Here is a 12,444-nt window from a genome sequence, read left to right as displayed (position 1 = left end):
CCTCTTTAGGGCCACAACGGGGCTGAAGTCTGTTCCTCCAAGTGGTGGCCCTGGACCCGTAAACAAAAATATATGGTGACTGAACACAAACAAGGGGGCAAGTGAGAAGAATTGTAAAAACTTTTCATCGAATTTTAACGTAAAAATTGACATCAAATTCAGAATTAGCACGTTAAAATACCATAAAATGGGCTATTTGACCGAGAAGAGTGTTGATGCTTTTATTTTAAATTCATATAGAAATATTGCAATAAAGATGTTATGAGTGTGTCTATTAACAGATTAATTTACTTGCCCTTCTCTCCAAAATTGAAGACTCTTCATGAGAAAATTGAAATAAACATTTCATGTGGTCTAGTGCTTTAAATCTTGAATTAAGTCTTGGTGGTCCACAGCCACAAAAGGTATTTAAAGGGGGTCTGTGGTGAAGGAAAGGTTGAGAACTCCTGGTCTAGGCTGCACTTATCAACAATACTGGGATTAAGCTCCTCTGAGTTCCTACCTCAATTGTTTTGCCTAAAAAGCATGATGCTTTGCTATGGCACTAAGTTATGCAGATAGGATGTGAGAATATATACTCACTGTCATGTTTATTTTGCGTGTCCTATGCCAAGAATATAGGATCTAAACTGATCCAGGTGTGCATGGCAGTGCACACTTCACACTGCAAGATCCTAAAAGATGTGAGAGTGCAAATCAGGCTGGGTCTCTTTTGTTAGTGCTGGAAATGCTCCTTTAATTTTTCTGTCTCTGCTTTCTACTTTTCAGGGATAGTGCATGCCAATACTGGATAAAGCAACCCAGAAACTTTCCAGAACTGTGCTACTCAAGAGTAATGAATTTAAGTGCTTTCTCATGTGCAAAAAGCAACGAAAGCACTGCCAGGACTCTAATCACTTGTAAAGCAGAAATAGTTCTAAGATCTCCCTGTGATAGCAGCAGCAGAACTATATACATTTATGAGAAAAATGCATTGAGCGAGAGGGTCAGAAAAAATCTAATACTAATAGACTGGGTTTAACTCTGAGATTATTGTATGATAAAAGAACATTAAAGCAGTTCAACTTTCAGGCATAACTACAGACATAGACAGCACATTAGGATCCTGTATCTCCAGTCTTCAGAGGGCACAGAGCTCTGCTAGCCTGGTCAGTTAGGTCCTGCTAACTTCCTTACCTTGGATTTCAGTGGGCTGGTCTATCTCCAGGCCACCAGATCTAAAGGCATTATAAAGTTAACAAAAATAATTATCCACTTTTAAACACACACAGATAATTCTGTGGAGAATAACTCTGTTATTTACTGTATATCTCTACATTTAGGTTTGGCAGCTTTTCATACAATGTGATGGTAACAGATCTACACACTCACTACTCAGACCAAGACGAGCCCAGTCACCATCACATGTTGTTAGAAGTTTCTCTGATCTTCTTTCTCTGAAGTTTCACTGGTCTGATCTACTTCACTTAAAAGAAACAGCCTTTTTACATCCTTTAGAGTCAACACATTTCCTATTTCACTTAACTCTCATGAAAAACTGTTGAAAGAAGAGGATGAGATTATAGAAAAGTAAAGCACTAAGGAGAAATTGAGAGTGCTCCTTGGCTGAGACATGATTATCATAGAAGAGGTAGCAAGGCTGAAGAGAGGTAACTTTTTTTTTTTTTCTGGTTACAGCAGTTTTTGCAACCACTACTCTGCACTGTCAGAGGTATGTTTGTCAGGGCATGGGTATCACATCCAGGTTAAGAGTAATGGGTAAAAAAAGGCAGCAAAACTGAAATAAACTCAGCCATTCTGCATAAGAAAAACCTAGAGTCTGGCTACTTTATAGCCTAGCTTAGTGACAACACAATTATAAGACACTGTACATTATTACTGTAAATGGATTAACTCCTTGGATTATTCCTAGATTTTATCCAACCACAGCAAACTCTAAGGTAGCAGCATGAACGTAGCTATCCTGGCACAAAATCCCAGAGCAGATGGCTATACGTACCACTTTGGCTATCCACTCTGCTATATACTGGGCTCGTATTAAATATTTCCCAAAAACGTAAGAAATATAAAAGTTCTAGATTTTTAGATATGACATTCAAGAAATGACATCTCTTTAGAGTAATTTGTAATCTCAATAACCGTGTTGAACAGTTCTCAAAGACTGTAAATGGCTGTATTTCTTCCCTCAATGAACATTTATCACTGAAATCTGCACACAATTCCCAACTGATTTTTCAACAATCACTTTTCACAATGAAATGTCTCATACTGCGATTCAGAATAACACAGAATAACACTGTGTCTTACTCATTCGCTGGCACTGTGTCATTTTTAAACTATAAAATTCTCCTTTACAAAATGCCTCTCTTTTGCTGGAGTTAAGTACTCTACCTCAACTCTTTTTTTACACTAAAATCTTGGCTATATTTATGTTGGCTCTCAAGAACTCTCACAGAAGAAACTGAAGAAACTGTGGGAGTGAGATGAAAATATTATATGTAATATATAAAGGAATATAAATATTCTTTTTCTTGGTTAAAAAAAAAAAAGCAGTTATTGCACTATGCTTTGACGAAAGCTATGGAGATGCTGTGACACAAATAAGAACTAGGCACTATCCCACTGCAACTGTTACTACTGAATATTTCCGATATATCTATGGCTTGTGGACCATAGGAAAAATCCTTGGCTAGGCTCAGGTCTGCAGTAAATAACATGGGCTTAATTTGCTCTAGCATTACAAGTAGTGGCTTTTCCCCCAAAAAAATCTGACTGGAAAAAGATGTCTGAAACTTGTAGCTAACATTTTCAGGCTTGAATGCTGTATGTGATTACAGATGAAGTATAAATCCCTCTGCTTGCTGGCAGCGTACACATTGGCTAAACGCAGTGAAACTGCATGGAGATCAGCTACTCACCACGCGAATACTTACAGAAAAAGGAGAATTCCTGTGTTGGCCAAGGCAAAAGCAAGACCCAAAATACCACTGCCCATGATTGCATTGCTGAGGTTGAAGACGGACATTCCCAGCGAAGTAGTTCCTGGGATCTGGAGGAGTAAAGACAGGTAAGTCAGCAGCAGCTTGGAACGGAGCAGGGAAACGCATTTACGCTTCAAGCGTAATTCAATACGTTTTGCGATATATTTGGTATAAGTAACTTAAGTTATGGAAATGACTTAAAAATTGGTTTGAAAGAGGAAAAAGCATCACTGAAGCCTGTCACAGCTACATTCTCATCACTGTCCTGTAGATCTTGGAAGCCGACGTGAGTGGTAGAGGCAATATACAACTCCTACTACACCTGTCATTTTAAACCCCATCTTTCACTATGCCTGTGAAACATCTTAGGTGCGTGATTTATATGTCACAAGACCATAGGAACTACCAGGACTTCCTGCCAAACACAGGCCAGAGGGATTCCCTTGCTTCAACCAGAACAAAATGCTTGGGTTTTTTGTCTTTTAAGTGCTGAACACAGGCAGTTCCTACTGGAACCTTAATTTCAGTTACAGCTGTGTGTGCCCAACACTTTTGAAGACCATGTCTAAAGGCCCTTCACATACACAACATAATAGTTCATTTTGACAGGGGAAAGAACACTAAGAGATACTTACATATTCATCACATTTTTTCTTCTCCAGGTGGCTGTTTGTGAGACTTCGTCTGCTTTCTCGATCCGAAATAAACTTGCTAAAAGAAGTCAAAGGATTTATTTACAGCAAGTGTTTAGAAAATGTGAACACATTAATTCCATGAACAGCATGTGATTACAAAATATGAAATGTATAAAAACTGTATGCGAAAAGAGGTTAAACTCATAACTATTTAATGAGCCAGATTATGCTTCACTGATACTAGTGTACATTGGACATCAATAAAGGTAACACTAGCACATGATCAAAACAAATGTACATATACAGAATGGTCTTTTAGGAACTTTAGTAAAGCAGCAGCACCGATTTTGTGGAAGGAAAGTAATTTGTTTGCAATACACTAAGAGGAGATACCTCTTCAGGTGTCCTGCAGAGGTGTGTGTGACTGGTACTCCCTCCTCCTGACCCCTGCTCAGTGGTTAGCATATAAGGCAAGCAGCCGTTCTCTGTGATTGAGCGGGTCATGTATTTATTCCCTTTCCCTCATTATCAGGCCCAGAAGGTCCTGTGAACCAGATAGACAAATCAAACAGATTTCTTCTTCCCCTCCCTATCGGCCTCAAGACTCCTGGATGCCAGCTAGATTACTCCCTTCCTTGCCAGCCTTGAAGGTCCCAGGCACCCGGCGCACCATCTTGTGGTGATGACCCCCTCACAGAAGAGGTAAGCGTAACAGCACCCAGAGCACTGGCTGTAAAAGCAAACAGTTAGTCTAAATTGGGGAACCTGGACAGGAGCTGCTGCTGGACAGTGAGACCTGGGGCCTCTGGTGGCCAGGGACATCCCCACCAGGGACACCCCCACAGTTATCTGCTTCCTCCGAGGGTGAGGGAATGATTCGTATTCTTTATATGATTTTGAGGCTAGATTGTGATTGTTACACTGATGCAGGAAACCATGTATTAAAATCTGACCCGATCTGCAGAGGGTCCAGCTGATTAGAAATCATAAGTTGTATTATTAATTGTATTATGCTACTTACAGATTGTACTACACTGATTCTGCTTGTAGAAATCCTGTGCCATTCTAATAATAAATTCTGTGTTACACTAATCATAATATCCTGGTAAGAAAATAAAGCTTTAATTGTAATTACGATTTAGTGCTGTCATCATTCTGACAAGGATCCCTAAAAGACCCTGTCTGCCCCCTCAGTGTCGGGTGACAGTGTGGCACCCTACAAAACCCTAAATTGCCACCGTAGGGTTGGTATGGCCAGAGTTAAGAGGAGGAAGAGGTGCTGCATGCAGCCAGCACTACCTGGGCCACCCTGAACCAGGCAACATGCTCTGCTGGCGCACCATTCTGGGCTACTGCATTTTCACTTAAACGTCTTTCAAAACTCAATAATGAATTCACCATAGAGCAAAATTAAACATTTCTGTGCAGGGAAACATGGAATAAACAGCTTTTCTTTCTCTGCACCCTTTATGTGTTCTGTGTCCTTGATATATCCACATTTAGGAACTTAACGTCACCAGAACAAGATTTGCCTCCTGCGTCTGTGTTGGTATCCTTGGGATTTACAACACTTCTGATCTGGATGAGCTGTTCTCTTCTCCCAGATCCTCCCTTCAGAAAACATTTTAGTTTGTATAAACCTTTCTTTCAGCTTTTCATCTTTTGAAGGTTTATGCACAATTAAGTCCCTGGCATCTTTGTTAATCCACAGATGGTTCTTATGCTGCACTGGCTAATGCATCAGTCATTGTACATGTTACATACCTAACCAGAGGCTGTCACCAAGTGTCAGAGACCTTTTTTGCTGTAGATAAATTAAGGTGGCTCTTCTTATATTAAAATAGACAAACAACAGGCTGAACGCAAAGAGCAGCACTGATGGGACTTTCCCACAGCTGGGAATGTCTACTGGCTGGGGATGTATAGTTCAAACTGTGACTCAGGAGGGTGCATCATTTGAGTACATCCAGCGGTATTCAGCCTGGTAATATAACCATGAACTCATAAAGACAAAGCTCTGTCAAACTTCCCTACTACCCCAGTTGTGGCCTAATTACGAGCAATAGATGCTAGCACAGCTTCTAAGCATATGCCAAAATCATGCAGTTGTGATGCTGCTGACTTGGCTTTCACAGCTGACACATTGGGACCTGTATACACATTTTGACTTTATCCCTTAAATCTGGGCATAGCTGGCAAAATGCATGTAGTATTTTTGCTGTTTTGTTGCAACTTTCACTCCTACCCCTTGGTCTGCTTTGACTTCCTTGATATCAATAAAAAACAACTACAGGCTTCTCCTTTATTTCTTCAACTACTAACTTCTGCAGCTAATTTGCTGCAAAATATGGACAGTGTGCCAGGTTTACAAGCCCTAACGCAGCTGGAATAGATGGCTGAACCTCCCCTACTGTTTTAAGAAGTGAAAAGCAACCACTTCTAAGATTAACTTTCCAAAGCTCACTGTTTAGGTATTTCATCCTCATGGAATAAAATCTCAACCTGATTCAGAGCGTGTGCTTTTTTTTTTTTTCATGTCTGTTTAAAGCCCGTCTCTTGAACGCAGGCAGCAGAGTGTGAATGGTTTGAAAAAGACATTCCAGTTCTCTCTTGAAACACCCCGCAGGCAGTTTGTACAGGCAGAAGCACAGAGAAGAGTTTTGTCTCTTTTGGATTTGTAAGTGCTGCTGGGAACATCTGTGGACTTTGCCTTCTTCTGTCATTTATGGAGATCATGTGTCATTTTAGATTTTGTCAGAGTTGTGACAGAAGTAACTAGTCTGCTCTCCCCACTTCTCCTCATCCCTCTGCAGTCAGTCCCCCCCTTAATAATTACAAAACTAACCAATTTGTCGATACTAGTATTATTGCCACCTGGTATTAAATTTAAATTAAAATTATTGTTAAAGTATTAAAACATGAAAAAGACAACACTTGAGTAATATTGCTTGAATATAAAGCAACCGTGGGACTTTCTGTTAGAATACTTCTGACAAACAGCTTCTGTAGGACTGTTATCTTCTGTGGACAACAAACACATTATTTCCTTCTGGATGGGACCTTAAGAAAACTGGTCTGATTTGATAAATTGATCCAAAGTATTTTCATTTGAGTTAGTCCTACATTAATATGAACTGGGATTCATGTTCAGCCTCTCGTCTCCTAAGCCAAGATCCTTACCCACCCCACATTTACAATGTCACACTGCACGTTTTTCTCCATTTGTGCTGTGTGATGTATATGGGAGGGCAAAGTCAGACATGGGAATGTGGCTACCAGGCTCCCAAACCACAGGGTACATAGCATTGCGCCCAGCTTTTTTAAAGGGTGCTTCCCAGCTGCTGCCTCCCAGCCCCAGGACGGCTTGCCCAGAAAGCTCAGGACTGGTGCAGTGGTGGGGGCTGTGGGGTCTGCCTGATCCCAAGACTGTGCTGCATCTGCCATTGCAGGTAACTTAACCTGCAAGTCCAGACGAGAAGGCTGCCTTGGGATCACACTCAGTAGGTGGGGTGGATGTACTGTACGACAGCCTAAGGTTTCCATAGATGGAATGTATTACTGAATCTAAATTCAAAAAAAAAAATTAATAAAAATAGGGGGAATGTAATCCAATAGATTCAACAGAAACAAATTTTCTCAAGATTTTGCTTTTTATAAACTTTTTTTTTTTTTCCCCTATAGCATATAAAAGGGAGCATATGTTGGAATATTGGAATTTCTAGTTAAACTGTGACATGCCTCTGCTTTGCTTAATAGATGCACTTAGAAAACGAACTATTCATTGTCACAGAATGTTGTATATTTGACCTTTATAAATATGACATGAATGAAATGAAATGACTGCTTACTCTAGCCTCTGCAGCCCTCCCAAGGACCAGAGGCCACTGTGACAGGTGTTGTGGAAATGCGCAGTAGGACCGTCTGTGCCATCAAAGCTTTGTGACTCCCTGACAAGCATGAAATCCATTTTCGCTGTTTGTTGTCTTCATTTCAAACACTTTACTCATCATTAAAAGACATAACCTGTTCTTATATGCTTCTGCTTTCCTCTTGTGTTTTCTACATCACAGCTGAGTAAGAACAGCTTATACAGAACATTTCAGATACATTAATAAAATATCCTGGCCAAAAAATAATCAGCTCATTCTTGCAATGCATGAAGCCTCATGGTTGGCTTGGAAAGAATTTCTTCATCTAATTCTTTTCCTGGTTTGATTTAGCACAAAGTAGAAAATTAATCGTATTGATAAAGTGGCTTTAAAAGGACCATGTTTAACTACAGTTTCCAAATTTTAATTAATTAAAGGACTTGAATGAGAAATATTTGATTAAGGTGATATCCCCAAGCTAACCATTTTGGCTAAGCAGACTTAGCCAAAAACCATTTAGCCATCTCAGATATGTTTAAACATAATTAAAGTGATATTTGACAATGCCTTAAACATTTGTTAGGGAAAGCTAGTTTTGACAAGATGACAGAACTTTATCCTTAGGCAGCTTCTTAAACTGAGCACTAACTTGAGCAATGGCAAAGATTTCCATGGCAGGCGGGAACAAGAAATGCAGAAGAAACCTTGGTCTGATTTACACTATGAAACTTGGACCAGTTCTGGGTATACCTACTAACAACCTTGTTAACTGAACAAGGGGTGCTGATAACTTAGTAGTAGTTGTAAACCAAGACAGGCATGCAGCCATCCGCTTCCCGAGAGCATCATCATAGTTACAGATAAGGAATGAGTCATGTAAATAATGGTTTACAGTTATGTGCGGAGATGGCAAAGTTTTATAGCCAGGATACACGGTTAAAAGTAACCAAATCCATGTCTGGATTTGATGCAAATCTCTTTAATGACATTCCCAGAAGAAATTCAACATCTGCACACAAAGAAAAACCCCTCCCAATACAGCCCTTTCCAAACAACATCCCCTCCCTGCATAAAACTGCATATATAAATGAATATTTAGGCCCAGAAAAGGCTGGAAATCCAAAGGAAACTAGAGAATTCTTTTCCAAGATCAAGAAATATTTGGATTTTTCAACCAGACCTGGAATCAGCTTCTCCCTGGTGTACCTTCTCCAAAAGACCCTTAAAAATTCTGCTCTACATTGACCTTGAAAAACTATGCACTGGAAGTAAAAAATGTTTAAAATTAAATACAGAGTTCAAAATCGAACAGGTTGAAACAACAACAAAAAAAATTAGTTGAAAATTACAGATCTAATCTAAAGCTCAAGTGAAATCAACAGAAAAAGTCCCACTGATTTTGATGGACTTTGGAGTTTCACAAGGCCTTGCACCATGTGCCACGCAGCACAAAATCCGTCCTTCTGTGAGCCCGTTAACCTCTTATTCCATGGAGACAGGGCATTTGCCAAAATAGTTATAGAAAGGAAATAACCACATCCTTTCAGGATGTGTTTGGCACAGGGTACAGAGCAGGGTCTGCCTGCCGGCTCATCACCCGTGTTGGCAGGGAGGTGCTTGCACAGGGCAGTGGCCACGGGTGGCTCCGCCCCAGCCGCGGCCCCAAGGGGATGGTGACAGGACTGCGCTGGTGCCAACATGCTGCTGCTCTCGAAGCTGTGGTCAGTGTGAGCTGCCTTGACACCCTTCTTTTAGACATGGAGGGGAACATGAACACACTGGGATATACAGTGCAAAATACTCATGCATGAGATGCATGAGTAAGCAGCTGTCCTGTGAGCACCCTGGCAGAGGGGTAATAGACACCCGTAACAGGCTACATCCTACAACAAAATGATACTGCAGAGGAAAAACGTTATCCAGAAAGGAATGGAAAATTGTGGAATATGTTAATCTGCTCAAAAAGCCAGAACAATAATCAGAAATTCTGCCCCTGAGTTTCTGACGCTCTTTCCTCACCCCACTTTTTTTCTTCTTCCCTTCGCATGCAGTCGGGATCTGACCCAGACCTTGCCACTCTTGCTACGCCCAAACTCCACAAAGCATACTGTGACTCCCGAGGATCAGGCATATATGGCACGCTCCTTCCCCACCCTCCATAAACATTCTCTAACAGATAAAGCTGTAACAGGGTTTTTTCCCATAAGTTACTGGTGGCACCTGCCAAAGCACTGGGGAGGTGCAGCCAGCCTGGTGCAGCCATTCCTTCTCTCAAGGATATAAATCCTTGGCAGGCTCCAGGGAGCAAATTTGCCACTGTCAGCCCCTGAGCTCCTTGCCTTATGAAGTGAGTGAGCCAGCAGGAAAGCAAGCAGGTTCATACTGGAACTGTTTTGTTTTGGCAAAGGTGGAGGGGTTTTTGTTTCTTGTCTTGCCTTTCTGTTTTGTTTGGGTTTTTTTTTATAGAAGTGGTTCGCATTTTGTTTTGGCACTTTCCATCAAAGCAGTTGCATCAGAAAATTCCTGACCAGCTCTAATCTTCATCAGTGCAGCTGTACTGCGGTCGCACCGCTACACAGCACAGCTGGTGACCGCCCCAGGACTTCCCCTGGGTGGGGCAGGTTGGCAACCTTCTGCCAGAGGGCTTGCCCACACCACCAGCCAGGGCCCCCTGCTTGGTCCCAGGGTATGGCTGGCTGGTTCTGCTATGGGCATGGCATGGCCAATGCCCAGTGCTTATTCCTGCACCCGCCACCAAACTCCTTGTCCACCCGCACAGATGTGAGAGCCACACGACTCTACCCTCACTTGGATAAAAAACAGTTCTTAATTTTGTTTTTACACACTAGAAAGTGAGTTTCTTTGGGTATCCAGAGAAGCTGCTGCCAAAAAGAAGAAAGGGAAAGAGAAAGAGGTTTTTAAAAACCATAAACACAGATGGCAGCAGCCCAGCCATAAAGGACCAGGATGATGTGCTGGCAGAGGCTGGGCAGGGCTGGATCCCTGCACAGGCACCGGCCGGCGGGTGTGCTCCACCTTGGTTTGCAATATTTGAACAGGAAGTTTGATTGAAAAACAGCTTCTTGTTTTACAGTTCACAAAACCCAAAGAGTGTCTGTCAGCGTGTCTTTGCTGTGAACAGGACAGCTCAGCACCTGTTGGAGGCTGCTAGGAAGGCCTGAAGAGTCGCTCTCAGGTGGAACAGGCTGCTCTTTGGAAATGACTTTACAGCTTAGAGGAAAAGCCAACAACTTAATAATTTAAACAAACCTGATGATTTTCACCAATATTGATAAATAGGAGCATTTTTTAAACTTGACATGAGTTAGGTGTAAGTCTGTTTTACCAGTTTCTTGTGATCCCTGCCTCAGAGAGCAGCAGCCACTGCCTGGTTTATGTTGCTCAACTGTGAATGTGGACTGGGACTACACCTGCTGCCAACCACACCAGCTGTATATCCCCGGGGAACTTGGATGCATGGAGGTGGCCAGGCAGGTTAAAACTGTCATATCAGAGATCAAAAGGTCAACAAAGAGATTTGCCCCAAGTTATGCTGTTGGTCTAATTGTATTAATTATTATTACTTCTTTGCTGAGTGTAAGCAGACATTTCAAAATGTTGGGTTTTTGCTACATTATATGTTTGTGCATTTTATTAGACTAATTTGAAGGATTCCAAACGATGAATAAATTGCCACTCTGTTTGCTTTATCTGCTGTTGCAGCCTATGCCCAACAGATGTCACATATGAAATTCAAATTACATCTTCAAATGGAGCATGACTTGGTAATGAATAATTCAAGATATATGCTGAAAATTAGAATGCTGTTTTTAAACAGTGTGTTTCTTAACACAGGCAGCATCAATGGAAAAATACTCACCTATTTATCTGGCCATTTTCCACCTCTGTGAAATCATTTGAATCATTGCTGATGTTATCATCTTCAGGCACAGTCATATTCTGCAATTCAGTCAGTTCTAATCCAGCTTTGAAAGGCATCCTGGGTGAGGAACTGTACCTATCAAAGTGTTTCTCCAAATACTAGTGTTTGGTTGGTATCACGTGGGTAAACTGCAGCCACAGTGTCAGCAACCTAAACAAAACACAAGAAAAAAACCCCAAGATGTAAACCTGGACAAGAGAGATTGTCATTAACAACCAATTTTCTATCTTTAGAAGAACCTCAAGTTATAACAACCTAAATGCATTGCAGAACAGTATGAGATCAGCTTTGCTAACCTTATAAATTTACCCAGTCCTGCAACCCACTGCTGAAGACACTACTTGTATTTGTAAACTAGTGAGCAAACCAGTCCTATTTGTTTCAGGAAAAAAGATTAACCACCTACAGGTTAAGGAATAAAAATGGAATAAAAATTATTTGCTTGTTTAAGTAAGTCCCATTTTGATATTCGGTGTTCGTCTTCTGTATGTTCTCCATTCTTACTTAAAAATGTATTGTGTTGATGCTGTTGCTAAGTGGATGGAACAGAGGAATAGTTATCTCAGTACTCTGTTCTACTAACATCTGTATTTCAGATATTCGAATATGTTACTTTTTTTGGTAGAGGATGGGCAGAGGATGCTTTGTGTATGGTTAAACTTATTCTGAACAAAGACAGAAACAGACAAAACCAAATCCCTAAACTCACGTATCATAGGAAGAAAGAATAATGTATATCTTGTGTCAAGCAGTTACTATCTAGAGATCAGGTGATCTTTCCTCTGATAGAGATGTGATGCATAAAAGCACCAAGAATAACACCAAAGGCAGACCAGACAAGTCTGCTGCATTGACATATTTCCTCATTAGCAATGCAAATCAACTGAAAGACCAATATTTTCCAGAGTCCAACCACTCTCGGCTGAGCTACAACTCCAGCGTGGTGCTGAGGCAACAGGATGTTATTCACAAACAAGCTCCTGCATCACAACTCTCTCAATTCTCATTCTGTGAAT

At 41.1% G+C, this 12,444-nt stretch overlaps 1 protein-coding gene across 2 annotated transcripts in view; it reads right to left on the bottom strand.

The window, feature by feature from the left end:
• The window catches only part of SLC38A1 (solute carrier family 38 member 1), a 41,778-nt gene that overhangs the window by 21,583 nt on the left and 7,751 nt on the right, over positions 1-12,444 (bottom strand). For both annotated transcript variants that reach the window (XR_012633421.1, XM_074902994.1), the window contains exons 2-4: positions 11,366-11,578; positions 3,617-3,692; positions 2,934-3,049 (exon numbers count right to left, since the gene is read on the bottom strand). Coding sequence is in view for 1 of the 2 variants with exons in the window: in XM_074902994.1 (XP_074759095.1) it covers positions 2,934-3,049; positions 3,617-3,692; positions 11,366-11,484 (311 nt within the window). In the remaining variant the exon portion in view is untranslated. The remainder of the gene's footprint in view (positions 1-2,933; positions 3,050-3,616; positions 3,693-11,365; positions 11,579-12,444) is intronic.

This window comes from Athene noctua, chromosome 3, assembly GCF_965140245.1.
Source record: "Athene noctua chromosome 3, bAthNoc1.hap1.1, whole genome shotgun sequence".
Lineage (NCBI taxonomy): Eukaryota > Metazoa > Chordata > Aves > Strigiformes > Strigidae > Athene > Athene noctua.
The sequence above is the reverse complement of the archived record's forward strand: the minus strand, read 5'-3'. Positions and strand labels throughout refer to the sequence as shown.